Source organism: Tupaia chinensis, unplaced genomic scaffold, assembly GCF_000334495.1.
Source record: "Tupaia chinensis unplaced genomic scaffold, TupChi_1.0 Scaffold000094_1, whole genome shotgun sequence".
Classification (NCBI taxonomy): Eukaryota; Metazoa; Chordata; class Mammalia; order Scandentia; family Tupaiidae; genus Tupaia; species Tupaia belangeri.
The window spans coordinates 3,961,475-3,983,148 of record NW_006159556.1 but is presented as its reverse complement, the minus strand read 5'-3'; the positions used below and the strand labels follow the sequence as shown (position 1 = coordinate 3,983,148).

Below are 21,674 nucleotides of genomic sequence, written 5' to 3'. Positions count from 1 at the left end.
AGGGGAGACCTAAACTCCCAAATCAAGTGGCAGACCTTATTTCCAGGAGTTGCTGTTCTGTGGGGTTATTTCTGTGTGTCGCTCAGAAGGCTGCAGGTAAGGACTCTCAGCATTTGAGGGAACACTTCTCAGAGACCAACTTTTCTGGAATTTGTCAGTAACATTAATGCCAAGTTTTGGGGGACAGAAGTGACTTTTCATGGTATGATTGGTGTCCTCATTCTACCTGCATGGTGGCTTTGCTTGGTCAATACTAGGTTTTTATTTTGGAAATGTGTTTGTAAGTACCTTGGTGTGCAGGTCAGAGACTGGGTGTGCTGCATGTGGGAACAGGGAGCTCGTCTGTCTCCCTCTCCCTCCTCCTGTCCTATCCCCATGCACTCCCCACTTTAAACCAACTGATGAGGAAGACAAGTTCTTGGGCTTTTTCATTGGTAGGGTAGACAATGTCTCGCAAAATATATTTATATGCTCTTTGAAGAGAAAATGGATTATACTGATCAACCCAATTAAAAACATCAGCTGCTGGTGTTAGAACTTTGGAGTATGTTTTCTCTCTCTCACTCTGTAATTTGCCAAGGGCACATGCACTTGCCAGAGAGAGAGAGAGAGAGAGAGAGACAGAGAGAACCTTTCATGGGGTGTGGTCACACTGCAATCCCTTGTCCTCAGTTTCTCTACTCTATTGGGATTTGGGGCACACATGCACACAGGCCCATCCTGTTTCTCAAGCCCCTGGGTTCTGGTGATGGAACCGCACGGTCATTCATGTGGGATCTGACTCCCTTAACCATTAGGCCACAGGGCCAGCACTAAAACATATTCTCTAAAACTACAGGGTGTGAAGGTCTGCTTTATGCAGATGGGTCTATAATTATTTGGTAACAATCTGAGACTCAATCCATGGCCCCAGATCACTTTGCAGAGCTTCTGAGAGTAACTGTGGAAATGATCAACACCGTGATCTTTATTCTTATCTTGGCATTGCTATCTGTATTTGAGGCTCTGTCTTTTGTGTGTGTGTGTGTGTGTGTGTGTGTGTGTGTATTTTTTTTTTAAAGAATTACTTATTTGTTGTTATTAGTTTTTTTAAACTGACCAGAGTGAGAAAGGGAAAGCAAGCTGCCAGGTCTGGAACTTGAACTGTGGTCAGCCATGTGGGAGTCCCTGACCTTAACCACTGAGCCACCTGCCAGCCCTCTTTCATTTTTTTTTTTTTTTTTGAGAGATTTTCACTGTAGGGCGCGTGCGCTCGCCAGACAGACAGAGACATAGAGACAGAAAGCGAGAAATCACCCCCCAGGGAGGATGGTCACGCCGCAATCCCTTCTCCTCTCGGGATCTTGGGCACGCACGCACACACGCCCGGCGTGAGTTTTAAGCCACCGGGTCCGGGACACGAACCGCGGTCGACTACGTGGGAGTCCAGCGACATAGCGATTACGCTAACTGCTGGTTCCCATCTTTCATTGTTTTTTAATCTTAAGTCTTTTTTTTTTGAGAGGTTTTTATCATAGGGCGCGTGCGCTCGCCAGAAGGACAGAAAGAGACAGAGAGATAGAAAGGGAGAAATCACCCCCCAGGGAGGATGGTCACGCCGCAATCCCTTCTCCTCTCGGGATCTTGGGCACGCACGCACACACGCCCGGCGTGAGTTTTAAGCCACCGGGTCCGGGACACGAACCGCGGTCGACTACGTGGGAGTCCAGCCACATAGCCATTATTGCTAATTGCTGGTCCCCCTAATCTGAAGTCTTACCTGCACAAATAATAAATGGATATTCTATTGCGAAAACAATGTTAAAACAGACTGTTAAAACAAAATGTTCCTAAACCACATTTCCACCTGACCTCCTCTGCCCTAATCTTGTGCTCCCTGTTGATAGGCATTTGTAATGTTACCCTTTCAGACCTTGGGTACATATTAACATGCTGCAGAAGCCCCTGGCAGGTTCATTTCCTACAAAGGTAAATTAACATGATGTCTTTCATTAGGACTTACATTACTTTTTTTTTTTTACCCCATATTTACCCAGGTAAAAGTCTGTCTCAGTTTAAAACTTGCAGTATGTGTTTAAGATATGCAAAATATTTTACTGATGCTGAGTCCTAGAGAGAGTTTATGATGGCTATAAGAATGTAAATTTCACTGTCAGGTATTGCCCTCTCAGAAGAGAATGAGTTGGCAAGAAGTTGTGTGGGCGGAATTTTCCAGGTGGATTTAATTTTGCAAAATGGGGGCACATAAAACTATTTTTTAAGTAGTCTAACAGATTATAACAAGGCTGGACCTTCCATGGCAAACAGAAGTGAGTAGCAGAGTGCTGATCCGTGGAACTGTCCCCTGAGAGCTACTCTAGGGAAACAACTGACATAATGCCATTTTGTCATTGCATTTCACTGACTTTTTTTTTTTTTTTAATAACAAAGCCAGATTGTAAGATTTTGTTTTGGGATTAAGTCCCTGATATTTCCCTGCCTAGTGTTTACTGTACATGTTAAATGGTCAAACAGGTATTTAGAATGAAAACTTTGGAAGATTTAGCTGAGTGATTTTTATGATGAGAAACACGTTGCAAATTCTTTTACATGCATGCAGCAAGAGAGGAAAAAATTCTGTTCTTTGAAGCAGTATTTGCTCTGTCTTCAAACGTGGAGCCACTTTGATATTTCATGTTTAAATTGTATTTGGGGAGTGATGTAGTTTAATGCAAACTAATATTATTGCCTTGAAGTATGTTGACATTTCTTTTCATAAAGCCAATGTGTACAAGATATTTTCCGGATGTTAGATAGCAGAAATAGAGAAATGTAGAAGCAAAGGCCAAAAGACGGGTTTTAAGTTAACAGAGGTGGCTTCCAAAATCAAAATGTCACTGGCACAGAGTGAGACTGTCTATGAGAAAGAGCCGGGTGTGGTGGTACACGCCCGTGGCCCAGCAAGGGAGCTGAGGCTGGAGGATTAGGACACTGAGACCCTATCTCAAAAATGGAAAAATGGAAAACGTCACTTGCATAGGGAGTAAGAACCCAAAGATCTTGTCCTCTGCCTTCGTCTGTTACATATGAGCAACTGCTCATGCACGTATGTGTACATACACCACCACCACCACCACCATTCTCTAACTCAGGGTTGCCCCGCTTTTGTGAGCATTTTTTTTTCCTAAGTTTGTTTTAGGACACATGCAATCGTCAGAGACAGAAACACAGAGAGGAGAGAGAAAATGAGAAATCGTCTCCCGAGAGGATAGACAGTCTGAAGTCCCCTTCCCTCCATTCTTGTCTAGGAATTTTGGAGATGCATCAGCACACTCCACGTGTGATTTTCAAGTCACCAGGTCTGGCACTCACACCGCCCTGTCTGCCATGTGGGATCCAGCTGCCTCAACCTTCATGCCACCTGATGGCCTAAGTTTTGTGTGTTTGAACATTTTGACTGTTCAATCCAGAAAGGCACAGCGCTTCTAGAGCAGTAGAAGAGCCGGTCTTTTCCAGAGTTAACGTGCACTGATGATTTTAGGATTTCCCTTTCCATCCCGCCAGATGTGTCTTCCATGCCTACCAAGACAAACTCGTAGGAGAACTTGCCCGTCTCCTCTAAGGGAGAATTAAAATGAACGTGAGGTCCAGAGAGAGTTGGTGACATCTCCCCGAGGAAGGTGAAGTGACCAGCCAAGGGTGATAAATGGCCAGCCCTGTGGGCTGTGAGTTGCCATGGAAGCGCTGAATGGCATTCAGCGATCCTGCATGACTAACCCAGTTTAGCAGCAGGGCCCATGGGCTCCAGCCTGGGAGAAGGTGCTTTCAGCTAGCTGACGCCAGAGCCCACTCCCTGACTCCCCCCAAGGCAAGCCCACCGGGGGCTTTCTGTTACTATCTTTCCTTCACCCACATTTCCATTTTCTTTTTTTTAGTGCAAGAGAGAGAGAGAAAAGAAATCACCCTTACAACTTCTTACAGCATACTGCTTGCTTTCATTTTATCACAGTGTTTTAACACACCCCCGAGGAGAAGCTTTTGCAAAGTCACAGTAAATGTGCCCTGACAGACCCCAGCATGCTGTCGGTATCCAGGGCTGACCACGCAGCTTGGAATTCTCAGGATTTTCACCACCTTCCCCAAAAGGAAGAGCACCCTGGGCACGTTTTGGAATTCTGAAGCTTTGTTCGGGCTCCTGTGCTGAGTTAGAGAGGAATTCTGTCTGCGAGAAAGCTCCGTGTCTCAGTCTGCCTTAGTTGGCTTGCATGTGTGTGCTCGGCGGAGCGAGCCTTCACGTGACTGCTCTCCCCCCAGGCACTGAAAACCGGAGCCCGAGGTTTCTCTCATGAGTCTTTCTAGTTGATCACTTAATTAAAAAAAAAAAAAGTATTAGAGGAAGGTGGTATTAAGCATTCTATAGAGTTTTTTCGTGCAGTATCTTAGATGTTTTAGAGATCTTTTCAATGTATCATGTTGAACTTCTAAGGTGGGAAGCAATGTATGATCTGGACAAAAACTTGGCTACTGCAAGGAGAGTTAACTCCCCATCTAAAGATCCTTTTGCAAACTTTTGGTAGTACTCAGGGTTATCTGAGGGGGTGGGGGAGAGGGTCAGATGTTGCATCCTCCCCTGCAGGGACACTTCAACATATGGGTTTGTTTGTGAAGGCCTCAGCTGCTTCCCACCTGGGACTTGATGTTTTTTCTTCCCAGGTGGGGACTTCTGGATTGACCAGAAATGTGGCGTCCTGTCTGTAGGAACCAGCAGGCCACATGTTAATGGGAGTGGAGCTTGACGTTAGGCATATTATGGTTATTTTGGTACAAGTTTATTTATAGCCTGTCCTTGAAAGGAATTAATGTGAAGAGTTCCTTAGCACATTAGAGACAACTTGTGAGCCCTGAGATTATTATGGGGCCAGTGACCTCAAATCCGTACATTTTTAAATGGGTCTAAAGTAAGAATTGTAACACAGGTTTTTATAACGTGTAGAACAACTTTTGCTGCCAGCCTGCCTTCTTTCAAAGGGCCTCCTCCTGGGCCTTTAGTCAAGGACCGACCTGTGTGGATACATGTAGCCAAACCTATACTTTGTGGCTCTGAGATTGCCCTGTTCGCAGGGACCATGCCTGAATCGTCCATGTGTACCTCTCTGAGACAGAAGAATCGTGAGTGATTATAAGTTCGCACACTCCAGCACACCTTCGGTCATTGCCCTAAATAGCACAGCCTGGAAGCTTTGCTAGCAGAACTGTGACGAAGCACGAAGCATGGGAGCTTCATTGCCAGGCATTTGAGTTTTCGGGTCTGCTCTTTGTTAGCCAGTCAGTTTCTGAGCCTTTTTTTTTTTTTTTTTAAACCTGGAAAATGGGATCAGTCCACCCTTGCAGAGAAACAGAAAATTAAATAGGAGACCATGATTTATCTAGTCAGTGGTGAGCAAGTAACAGTCGCTAAGGACTAGCATTCCCAGGCTGTGTGCTGCTATAGTTTCCTGGTAAGTCCTAAAAGGATGTACTCTCTTTGCCCCTCTCAACCTGGACATGTGTTGAACATACAAATCCCAGCTGCCCCGTGCCGTCCTCCCGCCCCCCAACACAGATCTACTAAATCAGAAACTCTGGAAGATTCTCTGTGATCTGGCTTTTTGTTTTTGTTTTTAGTTTCTTTTATGGGTTGGGAGAGAAGAGAGAGAGAAGGAAGTGGAGTGGGGGGCACCTCAACAGGATCCTCAGGCCACAATCTAACCTGTCACAGCCAGCCTGGATCACAGGCATGGTCCCAGCATGCTCAGGAAAGTCATGGGACGCAAACCGTTGTGTAAGCACCTTGCTGCCACCTGGTCTGCAATCTGGTTTAACAAGCCCTCCAGCTAAGTCTGATACTCACATTTGATAACGCCTGTCTACGCCATGGAGACGTTGAAACTCACTGTGTTCTCTGTGGGACCGTGTGAAGTCTCACCTGCAGGTGCAGAGATGAGGTTATCCTGTGTGTGTGTCTGAGAGCAAAACATGCATTTCCCTCCACATGGGACAACCGAACAAAATGCCACCTTTAATTAAAGTGCTAGTTCACTTATAATTATTCAAAGCTAATTACAGAGTTCATGGATCATGTAGAACATTTGCTCCTTCCTAAAATCCCCCTCGTTTCAAAAGTCGTCCATCCCCCTCCCTCCCTCGCATCTTTGTTTAAAAAATGCAATGCGGTATGTGACAGGCTGAACAAAGGTTTACTTGTGCCGAGAATTGTGTTTTTATTTTTATTTTTGAAAATTTACACATCTCCCTTGATTTCAAAATGCAACCAAGAAGCAATAGTCATGAGAAAATGTGGCTGGAAACTTTTGACACCAAGTTCTCAAAGCTCTTGCACACTTAAAAAGGAAAAGCCGGGTAACCAGAAAGCTGCCCAGTACAACTGTTCGTTGCGAGGAGAAAGGAAGCAACCAGAACAAGGGCCCACAGCCCACTCTGTGTACTTCCTGTTTCTTCCGCCTTCCTCTGCCCTGCCCAGGAGCCTTGGTAAGTGAAACCCAAGAGGGAGTTGCCCAACAGATCGGTGGGTGAGAGCGAATTTCTCTCACTGCGCCTGGACCTCGTGAAAGGCATCCTAACGGTTTTATTCACCATGTCTTTCCTCACCATCTTACAGGTTTTCAGTTGAATGGTGATGGCGAATTAAAAATTAAAAAACTGGGGCCAGCAGGTAGCATAGTGGATAAACATGCTGGATTCCCACATGGCCAACTATGGTTCCAGTGCCGGACCTGGTGGCTTGTTTTCTTGCTTTCCCTTTCTCTCTCTGTCTCTGGTAAAATTAATAATAATAATAACAACAACAACAAAATGTAATTAAATCTTTAAAATAAATTAAAAATAAAGAGTTCAAAATTTGTCTCAAATTTGGCATAGTAATATGCCTGCCAATAAAATCTTTTCAGATTCATAGTAGAGTGTGTGTATGTGCATGAGATAGAGAGATAAGCACCCCCCCCTCCCTCCAGGCCCTGTCATGCTGTATCCCCTTCTTCCAGCTTGTTAGGCTCCTGGCCACACAAGCATGTGTCTAGCATGTTTTCTGGCTGACTGGACTAGGAACTCAAACCATGGTTAATATTGTGGTTTCCATCTATGTAGTCGGGTAACACTAATACTTGCTGCACCACGGAGGCTGGGCCCTCCAATAAAATCTTAGTATGGAGTTTTAATTTTTTGGAACCAGTGAAGTTAAAATCTTAATTAACCAGAGTCCCTAATTTAATAAGATTTCCTCTCTGTGGGAGGCACCTTGATTTTGGAAATACAGAGTAACTACTGTGAGGAATTTTGTGAAACAATATGGCTTAATTGGGCAGTTCTCATTATTTCTGTTGTATTTTCTACTTTGGAATGAAAATCTGGAAGCACAGTAAAACTCGACTGATAGTAAGGTGAGGCCGATTCAAGGCCCAGCTGATTGCTTATACATATTTTAGTAATTTTAGACTTGCCTAAGGATAATGGGTATGTGGAATTGAGAGAAGAATTAAGGCAAGGCCTTGAGCAGACTGTTAACTGAGGCCGGTATTCTCACCTTCACTTTTCAACTCTGGACCGAGAATTGTGTCATTTGGGGTAATCTTTGCTGATATGAAGGTAGCAATTACTGTAAGTAGGTTGCCCTCTACCGTACAAAGCAGAGCCAAGGGCAAGTGAGTAGATCTGTAGGGATTACCGTTGTAACTAGCAGTTTGGGAAGACACTCTCTCAGTGGTGAGAATAGTTAGGCTGATGCTCTTCCTCACCCATTGGTCTGCCATGACTGCCACAGGGTGCTCACATCGGATAGCTTTTGAGAACAGAGGCTTAGGAGGTTTTTAAATGGGGGGGGGGGCAGGGCGGGTTTTTGCTATAGGGTGCGTGCACTTGCCAGAAAGAGAGAGACAGAAAGCGAGAAATCACCCCCCGGGGGGATGGCCATGCCGCACGCAGTCCCTTCTCCTCCATTCTCCTCTCAGGATCTTGGGCATGCACGCTCACGCACCTGGCATTGAGTTTAAGACACCGTGTCCGAGACTCAAACTGCACTTAACTACATGGAGTCCAGCGACGTAGCCATTACGCCATCTGCTGGTCCCTGAAGATTTTTTAAATTAAAAAAAAATTTACATTTTTTATTAGAATTCTTCAGAACTGTCAACATTTGGACAGTATAGGAAAAAAACACATGAAACATCGACATCCCTTAAACTTGCACTGCTTACATATTTACACATAAGAATTTATATACATATTTATATATATGTATATCTGAGTATTTTCAAGGATTCATGGGAATATTCAAAAGACATTATTGCTACATTTGAATGTTTATTTTAAAAAAAAAAGCCACCAAATAATTTCAAACATTAAGTCACTGCAAAGAATCATTGGATGTTGAAAGAAAAGTTATAAAAATATGAACTTTCAAGGATATCCAAGACAAACTCTCAGTGAAGTGTCCCTGAAGTACCTAGACATTTACAATTAATGATCACTTTTCATAGCATAATTAAGGTCAAAAGAAATGCAAAGGCTTTTCTTTTTTTAGAAAAAGTATGGCAGTTCAGATGATTGCATGCCCTGCCTTGGAAAGGAGCTCAAAATGATCGAAAGACAAGTTTGAAGGAACAGATTAACCCTCTTACTTGGCTTTTGTGGGTATATGCTAATGGCATATGATCTTTAGCATCAATAAGAGAAATTACCAAAATCATATTTGAAAGGGATTCTTGAGTAGTCATCAAGTTCACTGTGCTATTGCAACCAGAACTGAGTCTTTTTCAAATTTGGGGACCAGCCGGTGGTGTAGTGGTTAGGGTGCTGGACTCCCACATGACTGACCATGGTTCGAGTCCTGGACCCAGCCGCTTAAAATTCATGCCAAACGAGTGTGTGCTTGTGCTTGTGTGCCCAAAATCTCGATAAGGAAAGGGATTGCGGTGTGGCCATACCCACTTGAGATTTCTTACTTTCTCTCTATTTCTCTCTGTCTCTCCGGAGAGTGCATGCATCCGATAGCAAAAATCTCAAAAAAAGGAAGAAAAATCCCCAAACTTAAAATCTTATTTACATTTAATCATTGTACATTTTTATGGCATACACTGTGCATTAAATGCATTGCATGTCAGGCAAGTCAAAGATATTACCTACACACTAATGTTCATTCTTGTGTCTGTTATTTATTTATTTTTTTATTAAGTTCCTCCTTCCCACCCCCCACAAGTAAGTCTTAACTGTTCAAAACACATAAGATACCAACTTTTAGGGAACCCCACAGTCCGTATCTGGTTTGCTTTTTCCTCTTTGCAGTATGTTGACTAGCATAAGTTGCTTATAGTTACACATATGTTTTCTTAAAATATGATATTCCAATATCCGTCATCTGGGAAACATGTTTTGTTTTTGACAGGATCTCATTGTGTTGATCTTCTTGCCTTGGCCTCCCAGGTAGAACTGTAGACACATGCCACCATGCCCAGGGTCTTTTTTCTTTTAGACAGGGTCTCTCTCAGGCCAGCTTTGAGCTTGTGGTCCTTTTGCCTCAACTTCCCAATTCTCTGGGATCACCGGCACATCCCACTGTACCCAGTCTTTAGGTTGGACTGGGAATTGAACTCAGGCCTTCCATGTGGTCCCACCTGTGGAACACAGCATCTTAGCAGCACATGCCCTGTGGCTGGGCCTGGGAAACATTTTTGATACAATGGTCTAAGCAAATAATTGTTGGGTTGTCAGAAAAGTCATGACGCGTTTTGGTCATGACTTTTCTTATGACCTAATATATCCTACCTAAGTATATCAGGAAATTTACCTTCCCCTGCAAAATCTCCCCGCCCTTCATATCAGCAGGCTATGAAAAAGCAGATAATTCTTAGTTGACTGTAATTTAAAAAAAAATTGTTTTTGCACATGTCTTCTGAGTTAAATCTAAAATAAATTGCAAGTAAGTTTATAAAAATGTTCTGTAAGGTAAGTACTTTTCTTTAGAAAAATTTTTATTTACTCATTTATTTTAATTTGACCAGAGAAAGAGACACACAGATAGACAGGAGGTGGGTAGTAAGAAAGCAAGCCACCAGGTCCGGGACTCAAACCATGCTCAGCCATGTGGGAGTGTCTAGTGCCTTAACCACCATGCCGCCTGCTGGTCCCCAGCGTAGTGCTTTTCAAATGAAGTTTATTTGATTTGTGATCACGTGTGAATGTGTACTAGAAAGAGAGGGAGGTAAGCACCCTTGAAAAGGTCTCATCATGCTGTGACCTCCTTTCTTCAACCCCTATCTTCTCAGTTCTTGGGTGCCCAGCACGTTTTTAGATGACCAGAGAATCTGAACCCCCAGTTGGCCATGTGGCTTCCAGCACTGCAGTTTGGTTTACTGCCATGCATACTACTAGGCTGGACTTAATTTTAAAACACTGAACGGTTAGCTTTTATGCAAGTTATCACACTTGAGTTCCAGGAGAGCTAAAAGATGAGAGGCCCTATTCTGATGGAGTTCAGGTTCTAGGGGAGAGGGGAGGAGACAGAACCAGTTGATGGGTTAAGTCCTCATGTATTGGGTGGATTTGAGGAAGCCTTTGAGCGGGTGGTGTCTGAGTCATTCCTGAGATTTGCTGGAAGCTGGAAATTGGGAACAACTGGGTGTGTGGGTTGAGATAGAGGCAACAGAACTTTGTGAAATGTGAATGAAAGAACCAAGTCTGGAATATCACTTAGGAGCAGGGAGTGCTTGTTGTGGCGGGAGTATCGAGGTGGTTTGTAGGAGAGTCTTAGTTCCTAGGTAAGCTGGGCTTGCAGGACGGGTCACCTTTGAGTCAAGGGAGTCTGGGGAGGAGTAGAGCAAGAGGCTGCCCCTCACAGTCTGTGTTTGGGGAATGAGCATGACTGTCGCGGGGGACGCAGGTGACAGACCAGTGGGGAATGGGATCATTTTCAGAATAGATATCTACCAGGTCATGAGGGAATTTTAACACCAAAGCCAGGATTTAGAGTTGATTCTGCAGTAGTGAAGAGTTATCAAACACTTGTTAATTAAAAATATTGTTAGTGACAGATTTTTTTTCTTTCTTTCTAAGATTTTTGTCATAGGGCGCATGCACTCATTGCGGGGAGAGAGAGAGAGACAGACAGACAGACGGTGAGATAGTGAAAAGGAAAGTGAGAAATCACCCCTTAGGGTGGATGGCAACCCTGCAGTGCCTCGTCCTCCATTCTCCTCTCAGGATTTTTTTTTTTGGAGAGATTTTCACTGTAGGGCGCGTGCGCTCGCCAGACAGACAGAGAGAGACATAGAGACAGAAAGCGAGAAATCACCCCCCAGGGGGGATGGTCACGCCCCAATCCCTTCTCCTCCATTCTCCTCTCGGGATCTTGGGCACGCACACACACACGCGCCCGGCGTGAGTTTTAAGCCACCGGGTCTGGGACACGAACCGCGGTCAACTACGTGGGAGTCCAGTGACATAGCCATTACGCTAACTGCTGGTTCCCTCTCCTCTCAGGATTTTGGGCTTGCACGCCCACATGCCTGGTGTGATTTTCAAGCCGACAGGTCTGGGACTGGAACTGCAGGCAGCCATGTGGGAGTCCAGTGCCTTAACCACTGTGTCACCTGCTGGCCCCAAGTGGGTTTCTTTTCATGAGAAGAAAAGAGAGCATTTGTTGGATAGGACGTGGGGGAGGCAGGGAGGCCAGTAGGCTCTGGCCAGAGGAAATACATGGAAAGTCATAAGAGCAGACAAACGTGGAAGAGGGGGGTGCCATCAGGGCTAGAACTCCTACAGGGACACGCCGTCTTCACTACACATTCTGTTATTTTCCTGTTCTAATGGCTTTGGGAAAAACCGACCAGTAGATTCTCTAGAAGCAAGTCTCTGAAGACAAAAGTCCTCTTAGAGTCCTCATTTTGTTTTTTGTCACACGTCACATGTGAAGGTCAGGAGGGGGTGGCCCGGCTTGTGTGCTGGCTGACGCTGCACTTTCTCCAGTCCCCATTCTCTGTGGTTTGTTTCTCAGTGAATTATTTTGACCCCTTTGGTGCCAGAGCTTATGATTTAGGACACATTTTTGTGGCTTAAGTAGGGCAATCAGATTATGAGATGTTCTTAGTAGGTAGAGCTGACATCTGTAATGGGATTTTCTCCCCCTTGTTCCTTGAAAATGAGAAATAAAAATCATCTTTTGGGGTTTACATGCCAAGACACTCCCAGTAGAGTAGGCCGAGAGTAAAGTAAATGCTGTTTTGGGTGCCTGGTAATCTTTTAATTGAGAAATAACCCTTTTGATTTTAATCTTCCAAAATGTATGCCACCGATCCAGGAAAACGGCTCCTTTTTAAAGTTCACATCCTGCTGACTCCTTCTGATGAAAAGCTTTCTACCTCTACCCCATAGTTTGCAAGCTGAACGTAAAAATATCATTAATCTCGTCTCGGTTCCACAACTGCCTATAAAAGACAGCTCCGTTTGGATACAGGCCTGAGCCAGGGTGAAGGCTGTGTAGCCGAGAGTGACTCGGGTTTCTGGAGCCAGGACTAGGACTGAGGCGTCAGAACCAGCTGACTGAGACCAGTTTCGTAGAGGGTTAAGGGACTTCAGCTTTCTTTAATTCAGGCCCCTCATCATGGCCTCTTCTTAGACCTGTCCTCGCTTCCCTCCACACACGTACCTACGTGCCATGGAACTTGGCTAATGATCAGTTTTCTCGTTTTCTTTTGTGGCATCTGAAACAGCTTGTACAATGAAGACAGAAACCTGCTTCGAATTAGAGAGAAGGAAAGACGCAACCAGGAAGCTCACCAAGAGAAAGAGGCATTTCCTGAAAAGATCCCCCTTTTCGGAGAGCCCTACAAGGTATTTACCGTACGCTAGAAGGTAGCAAGTCTGATTTATCACGCTACTAAACCCTGCGATGAAATGGTTCAGTGTAATTGGGTTCGAACGAGGGTCACAACTGTGCAAATAAGATCACTTATCCTGGAGATGGTTTTTGAAAACAAAATTGAAAATTCTGTGAATGTCATTAGTCAGAATTACCAGGGTTTGTGGTTTTCTTTGGTAATGTCAGTCCCCTATAATTAGTAATCTGTGTGCACGACGGTCTTCTCAAGCGAGGAATTGAGTTAAAACTGCATATTCTGTATGTCATATGTTAATTTGAGGGCTTTTTCCTTAAGGTAGTTGCATCATGTACTTTATTATATGGTTGTTTTCCGTAGACATTTTTGTTCTCTGTAACTAACTCTGCTGTCTTTTGCCCCCCTGCAGACAGCAAAAGGAGATGAACTATCTAGTCGAATACAGAACATGTTGGGGAACTATGAAGAAGTAAAGGAGTTCCTTAGCACCAAATCCCACCCTTGTTGCTTGGATATGTCCGAAAATAAGTTGGGAAAGCCGAGATTTCCTTTATTTCCTGACAAGGGGGGCAGCATTCCATCCAACTCCTTCCACACTAGTGGTCATCACCAGCTCGTTCACACTCCCGCCTCTGGACCACTTCCTGTTGGTAACGTTAGCCAAAATCCAAAGATGGCGCAGCCTAGAATGGACCCAACACCAAGTCTCCATGCTAAAAGCTATGGCCCACCGGACGGCCAGCACCTGACCCAGGGTCGCCTTGGTCAGGAGGGCTACAACTCTGGTCACCACAAAAAAGGTGAGCGCAGAGCTGATGGAGACCACTGTGCTTCGATGACAGACTCTGCTCCAGAGAGCAAACTTTCTCCCCTCATCTCCTCTCTGCCTGCCCCAGTGCCCCCGGTGTCACCTGTACATTCCAGCCAGCAGACTCATCCCAGGCTGCAAGGAGGCAGCAAGGCTCGCAGTGCTGACAGCAGCAGCAAGGGCTACTGCCCGGCTAAGTCTCCCAAGGAGCCGGGGGTGACGGGCCGTGAAAAAGAACCCTCTCAAGACAGTTTGGGGGCCGTTGCCAGCCTTGGGGTAGCCCCTCCCCAGCCATCTTCTCAGACATTTCCACCCCCTTCCCTTCCCTCAAAAAGTGTTGCAATGCAACAGAAGCCCACGGCTTATGTCCGGCCCATGGATGGTCAAGATCAGGCCCCTAGCGAGTCACCTGAACTGAAACCATTGCCGGAGGACTACCGACAACAGACCTTTGAAAAAACAGACTTAAAAGTGCCTGCCAAAGCCAAGCTCAAACTGAAGATGCCTTCTCAGTCAGTTGAGGTGAGTGGAATCTCTTGTCCTGGGTGATTCCAATTTGGAGAAAGATTGGAGATGCAAGTGTCTGGAGAATTGAGGTTAGGTAGGGGGCTTCCTTTCTGGCTTTAGGGTCTTGTTACCCTATGGAAAAACACAGGTCTGAGATGAATTACTGATGATCAGTGTTGAAATGCAGTTTGCTGAAAGGTTGAACAAGTGTTTTTATTGAGCCATACTTTCTGTACGAAAAAATATAGAGATCATAAGAGTACGCTTTGTGTTTTGAAGAGCATATATTAATAACATCTGTGCAATTCTCAACCCAACCAAAACAGCTTTTCTATAACTTCAAAATTTCAGGGAACAGTTGATGTTTTTGTTTGTTTGTTTGTCTTCAATCTTGCTACAGGGTGTGTGTGCTTGTTGGAGCAGGGAGGGAAGGAGAGAGAGAGAGAGAAAGAGAAAACCCCTGGGGAGATGACCATACCATACACCATAGTCATTTCTCCTCCATTCTCCTGTTGGGATTTTGGGAACACACACACACACACACACACACACACACACACACATATACACACACACATACACACACATACACATACACACCATGTTTTTTAAGCCACTGGGTCTGGGACTTGATCTGCGAAGTTGGCCTTATGAGATCCAGCCACCTAAACCACCATGCCATTGGCTGGCCCTCCAAGTTTTTGAGTTCTTTTTCATCTATTTTTGGAGGACACCCGTTTGTCTTTAACAGTGAAGAAAAAAGTGTTTTTGATGAATACTTTTCAGACCCAGTTAGTTTTCCCTGAGATATAACCCATAACAAAGGTAACAGAAGAGGGCAAACTGTTGAAGGCAAAATCTTGTATTTTTATTTCTTCAAGATTCATTCTCTGGTCCAGCCGCTGTGGTGCAGGCAGGCAGTAAGGCACCACTGTGTGATACTGGAGCCATATGGAGAGAGACCTAGGTTTGTCTCCCCGGTCTCCCTGGACACTTCAGGTGGGCCTCGGGGCACGTCCCTAATTCTGACTGGCTGGGAGGCCATGGGGAAGACTAGGCATGGTGAGACCCTGGGGACTGGGGGTTAGAGGGAGTACTTGTGTCTGTCCTTCTCTCTTGCTCCAGAAATAAGTAAACTTAAAAAAAAAAAGATTGTTTCTTGTAAATCCTAAGGAACTTTGAAACTAAGTATGTTCAAATATTTTTTATTTACCACCTAAAAAAGAAGAGTGGGCGTATGGTGACATCTCATTTGAAAGTGAGTCACAAAAATAATACAGAGTGTTATTCAACTATGGCTTTAAAAAGTACCAAAATACTGTTTTGTTTTTTTTTTTCCTGTTTTAAGGTTTTTGCCCTAGAGTGCATGCGCTCACCAGAGAGACTGAGAGAGAAAGAGGGAAGGAAAATGTCCATCCAGAGAGGATGGCCATGCTGTATCTACCCCTTCTCCGTTCTCCTTCTGGGATTTTAGGCGCGCGCGTGCACACACACACACACACACACACACACCTGGTGTGAATTTCAGGGATCCACACCTCAGGCAGCCATGTGGGAGTCAGTGCATTAGCCACTACTCTGCCCACTAGCCCCAATACTTTTTTTTTTTTTAAGAGAGAGAGATTTTTGCTATAGGGCATGTGAGCTCGTTAGAGAGATAGAGACAGAGAGATAGAAAGTGAGAAATCATTTCCCAGGGCGGGGGGGGGGGAAGGGCCAGCCCCCGGCCCCTCTCTTGCAATGCAACAGAAGCCCACGGCTTATGTCCGGCCCATGGATGGTCAAGATCAGGCCCCTAGCGAGTCACCTGAACTGAAACCATTGCCGGAGGACTACCGACAACAGACCTTTGAAAAAACAGACTTAAAAGTGCCTGCCAAAGCCAAGCTCAAACTGAAGATGCCTTCTCAGTCAGTTGAGGTGAGTGGAATCTCTTGTCCTGGGTGATTCCAATTTGGAGAAAGATTGGAGATGCAAGTGTCTGGAGAATTGAGGTTAGGTAGGGGGCTTCCTTTCTGGCTTTAGGGTCTTGTTACCCTATGGAAAAACACAGGTCTGAGATGAATTACTGATGATCAGTGTTGAAATGCAGTTTGCTGAAAGGTTGAACAAGTGTTTTTATTGAGCCATACTTTCTGTACGAAAAAATATAGAGATCATAAGAGTACGCTTTGTGTTTTGAAGAGCATATATTAATAACATCTGTGCAATTCTCAACCCAACCAAAACAGCTTTTCTATAACTTCAAAATTTCAGGGAACAGTTGATGTTTTTGTTTGTTTGTTTGTCTTCAATCTTGCTACAGGGTGTGTGTGCTTGTTGGAGCAGGGAGGGAAGGAGAGAGAGAGAGAGAAAGAGAAAACCCCTGGGGAGATGACCATACCATACACCATAGTCATTTCTCCTCCATTCTCCTGTTGGGATTTTGGGAACACACACACACACACACACATATACACACACATACACACACACATATACACACACATACACACACACATATACACACACATACACACACACATATACACACACACATACACACACATACACATACACACCATGTTTTTTAAGCCACTGGGTCTGGGACTTGATCTGCGAAGTTGGCCTTATGAGATCCAGCCACCTAAACCACCATGCCATTGGCTGGCCCTCCAAGTTTTTGAGTTCTTTTTCATCTATTTTTGGAGGACACCCGTTTGTCTTTAACAGTGAAGAAAAAAGTGTTTTTGATGAATACTTTTCAGACCCAGTTAGTTTTCCCTGAGATATAACCCATAACAAAGGTAACAGAAGAGGGCAAACTGTTGAAGGCAAAATCTTGTATTTTTATTTCTTCAAGATTCATTCTCTGGTCCAGCCGCTGTGGTGCAGGCAGGCAGTAAGGCACCACTGTGTGATACTGGAGCCATATGGAGAGAGACCTAGGTTTGTCTCCCCGGTCTCCCTGGACACTTCAGGTGGGCCTCGGGGCACGTCCCTAATTCTGACTGGCTGGGAGGCCATGGGGAAGACTAGGCATGGTGAGACCCTGGGGACTGGGGGTTAGAGGGAGTACTTGTGTCTGTCCTTCTCTCTTGCTCCAGAAATAAGTAAACTTAAAAAAAAAAAGATTGTTTCTTGTAAATCCTAAGGAACTTTGAAACTAAGTATGTTCAAATATTTTTTATTTACCACCTAAAAAAGAAGAGTGGGCGTATGGTGACATCTCATTTGAAAGTGAGTCACAAAAATAATACAGAGTGTTATTCAACTATGGCTTTAAAAAGTACCAAAATACTGTTTTGTTTTTTTTTTTCCTGTTTTAAGGTTTTTGCCCTAGAGTGCATGCGCTCACCAGAGAGACTGAGAGAGAAAGAGGGAAGGAAAATGTCCATCCAGAGAGGATGGCCATGCTGTATCTACCCCTTCTCCGTTCTCCTTCTGGGATTTTAGGCGCGCGCGTGCACACACACACACACACACACACACACCTGGTGTGAATTTCAGGGATCCACACCTCAGGCAGCCATGTGGGAGTCAGTGCATTAGCCACTACTCTGCCCACTAGCCCCAATACTTTTTTTTTTTTTAAGAGAGAGAGATTTTTGCTATAGGGCATGTGAGCTCGTTAGAGAGATAGAGACAGAGAGATAGAAAGTGAGAAATCATTTCCCAGGGCGGGGGGGGGGGGAATTAAGTGCCCGGGGGGGGGGGGGGGGAATGGCCACGCCTCAGTCCCTTCTCCTCTAACCTCCTCTTGGGATTTCGGGCATGCACACACACGCACCTGGAATGAATTTTAAGCCACCAGATCTAGGACTCAAACTCCGGTCATTTATGTGAGAGCCCAGTGATGTCACCATTATGCCATCTGCTGGTCCCCAATACTGTATTTTTTTAAACCAAGAAAAAACTTTTCTTCTCCTTGGATAAGTGGCAGCGTGTGTTTGAATGTGGAGAATCTGAGCACACAAAATTTTAATATTCTAGTGAAATGAAGGAAAGCAGAGATGGGGGAGGGGCAAAAATGATGCAAGAGTTAAGCCCAGAGCAGGTGAACTGTACCGTAGACCCAGAATATGAGCATATCCTGGGCTTCATTTGGAGACAGGCAGAAGAGGAGGTCAGCTGTTGCTGGGGGGAGGGAAGGGGGTTGAGGGGATGAGTGGGTCTCCTCATTTGCTCGGTAGGTTCGAAGGCGAGTCAGAAATTTGCTCTGTCCTGAACATGAGTGTGAGGCAGATGGATTTTGCTCTCTCTTCCTCCATTCCCATCCCTTTACCACTGCTTCTATAAAACAATAGTTTATTTTTAAAAAAGTTATTTTATTTAACTTTTTTGAATTATTATTATTTTAAAATTTGACCAGAGAAAGACAGAGAGAGAGAGAGAGAAAGCAGACTGCCAGGTCTGAGACTTGAATCATAGTCAGCCATGTGGAGTCCAACGTCTTTAACCACCACGCCACCCGTCAGCCCCTAAAACAATATATATATAAAAAAATTGAGCTCCGATAGGAAAAGTCACCTTGTCTTATTTTTGGGTTCCTTCATCCTCAAGACATATTGCTTTGTCCTTTTACCTCATGAGAAATACTTGGTTTTCGGTTTTAGCTGGTACTCTAAACAATTATACTCTTTTCTGGGAGAAGTTGAAATATTGTCTCTCCTAAGATCCTAAAGGAGAAAAACAATGATAATAAAAAAATAAAGGCCTGGGCCACAAAAATCTACACTCGGTTTTCTCTGGGAGCTCAGTGATCATTCTGCATCAGCTGGAAGGCGTGTGGCGGCACGAGGTGACCTATAGGGGCAGCCCCAGGACTCGGTGGTCTCCTTGGGTGCCTTTCAGTTGTGGGGTTGCCACATCAGAGATGGATCTGCCCTACGGGAAGCTTGAAATTTCATTTATTCCTCTCTTCTCTCTAGAAATAACAAAAAAAAGTGAGAAACAGCCGTGGCATCTACGTGTCAGTGTGTGTTCATGAAGGTGACCCCGAGGCTGGAGCAGGAGTAGAGTGTGGGGTTGGCTGGTGTGCCTGGCCATGGAATATAGACGTAGGATTTACGTAACAGATAGGACTGAGAAATGGGGTAAGCAGAGATGGGCACACCAAACTGTATACTGAATTTAGAATATTAGAATTTTAAAGCTAAACACACAGACCTTTTCTTTGGCAAATAAGGTTGAAGAGGGTAAAGTCACCTCATTTTGTAAGAAGTTATAGTTAGTATCCGAGCCACACGTAGAACTTCCGGTTCTCGGGTCTCCCGACTTCAGCTTGTGTGTGGTGGCACGGGTGGCCGTGATGGTGATGGTGGTGAGACATGTGTATTTTTGACCAGAAGAGTTGTACTTTGTCACCAGACTGACCCTAAAGCCTTGGGAGATATCATCAGTTTCATTTTCTGTGTGTGGTTTTCTTTTTTGTTGTTGTTGTTAAGAGAGATTTTTGCTATAGGGTGCACGTGCACAGCAGAGAGACAGAGAGACAGAAAACAAGAAATCACACACACCCCCCCCTGGGGGGGTGGCCATGTCACATTCCCTTCTCAGGATCTTGGGCATGCATGCACACATGCCTGGTGTGAGCTTTAAGACGGGCCCAGAACTTGAACTGTGGTTGACTACGTGGGAGTCCAGCAATGTTACCATTACACCATCTGCTGGTCCTGTGTGTTTCTTGGCCTCAGACTTTGTCTTTTATCCTAACTTTTTTTTTTTTTTTTTTTTTTTTTTTTTTGTCGTCATTGCAGGGGGTTGGGAAAGAGAAAGCACTTGCAATGTGGCGTAGTCATGCTGTAATCCCTTCTCCTTCATTTTTTCACCCTGTTGGGATTTGGGGGGCATGCACGTGCACCTGGCATGTTTTTCAAGCCACCAGGTGGAAGATTTGAACTATGTAGACACCCATGTGTGATCCAGCTCCCTTTTCTCACCCTCACTATATGGTAGACATTGTGCGAGGCCTGGTGATATAATTGAGATCAAGCCAGACAGGTCCCTGCTCTGGGGCCTTTGTTTCTAATGGGGACATGGATAAGCGATACATAGAAATTAACAGTCTGTGGGAAGTAAGGAGGGTGATAAGGGAAGAAGCAGAGGAGTCTGCTTTAAAAAAGGTGGGGTGGTCAGCACAGGCCTTCCTGAGGAGGCGACTTCCCGAGAGACAAGGCTGGACGTGAGTCAGCTATGCAGGTTAGAAAAGACGTTTCGCCTGAGGCAGAGAAAGCAAGTGCAGAGGCCTGAACTTGGGGAAAAGAACAGCCTTGCTAGGAACACAGATGAGGGAAGCCTGGCGGAACACTGGTAAGTGAGGCGGGGAGGCTGGGGTATGGGTAGGAGTGAGACCATGCAAGGCCTGGCAGGCCATGCAGGACATTTGGATCCCGTGTAAGTGGAGACCTTGGGAGGAATCTGAGCGGGAAAATGACACTTCTATTTTGTTTCTGAAGGGGTGCAAGGGGAAGCAGGGAGATTGGCATGAAGGTGGGAAATGATGGTGGCTTGGAGCAGGATAGGCGCTGTGGACATGCTGAGAAGGGTACAAAATATAGAGAGGCCTGATGTCAGGGACGGGGTTACAACAGTGGGAAAACCAGAGGGCTCCAGTCCTTCTGCATCTTACACTCAAATAACCACTCAGGTCAACATGTGAGGCGTTTGACACGTACAAGCTATTATAAGATCAGTAAGAGGGATTGGAACCTACAACTAAGGAGCTCAGGGGAGGCTTCTCTGAGGAAGTGCCCTGAGTGCGATCAGATGGCACAGAGTGACTACAGAGAGGGTTGTTGGGAGTTAAAGCACATTCGTATTCCAGGCAGAAGGTCGAGTGTGCCAGTGGCTTATGCCATGCTGTGTTCAGAGGCCAGTTCGAGAGGTTCCCCCCGAGTTATGAGTCCAGTATTACAGGCTAAAGGAAATTTTTCATTCACCCTCATTCTTGCTGGCACATCAGAATCATCTGAGGAGACCTGTTAAAAATACAAATTGTTAAAAAATAAAAATTCTATGCCCTACTCTAGGTGGGCGGGGCTGTCTGTGCCGGGGGTACTCATGAAATTTCTTCTACAGCCTGGAAATTAAAGCTAGGAGAGATGATAGACCCCAGGGAGAGGCCCCTTCTTAGTGTTCAGGAATCTGCCATGGGGTTCTCAGTCCTAAGGGTCGTGTGGAATGGACGGGGCTCTTGGTGCTGAGGAGGACATCAGAGTAGCCTGGGGAGAAACAGGGCCGCGGGATCTCCAAGGCTCTTTTCCTCCATAGCTCAGATATTCCTTTCTTCTGTCCCTACCCGTTTCAAAGTTGTGGGGCGAGCAGACGATTCTGCTATCAGTCCTATGCAGCCTCTGAGGTCCCCTTTTCTAAAAAATGTTTTTGTTCCAGTAACTACTATGGCAAGTTTAGATTAGATTCCGTGAGCTAGAGCTCACTCAGCTTGGGTAGCCCTACCAGGCCTAGATGTTTATGATAGGAAATTGATAGAAAAGCAGCCTGCTAAACCACCTACA

At 45.1% G+C, this 21,674-nt stretch overlaps 1 protein-coding gene across 1 annotated transcript in view; it reads left to right on the top strand.

Moving 5' to 3' along the window:
• The window catches only part of AFF1 (ALF transcription elongation factor 1), a 236,826-nt gene that overhangs the window by 111,597 nt on the left and 103,555 nt on the right, over positions 1-21,674 (top strand). Inside the window, 3 exon segments of the mRNA XM_027769864.1 lie at positions 12,738-12,858; positions 13,273-14,053; positions 15,959-16,098. Of these exon segments, the coding sequence (XP_027625665.1) occupies positions 12,738-12,858; positions 13,273-14,053; positions 15,959-16,098 (1,042 nt within the window).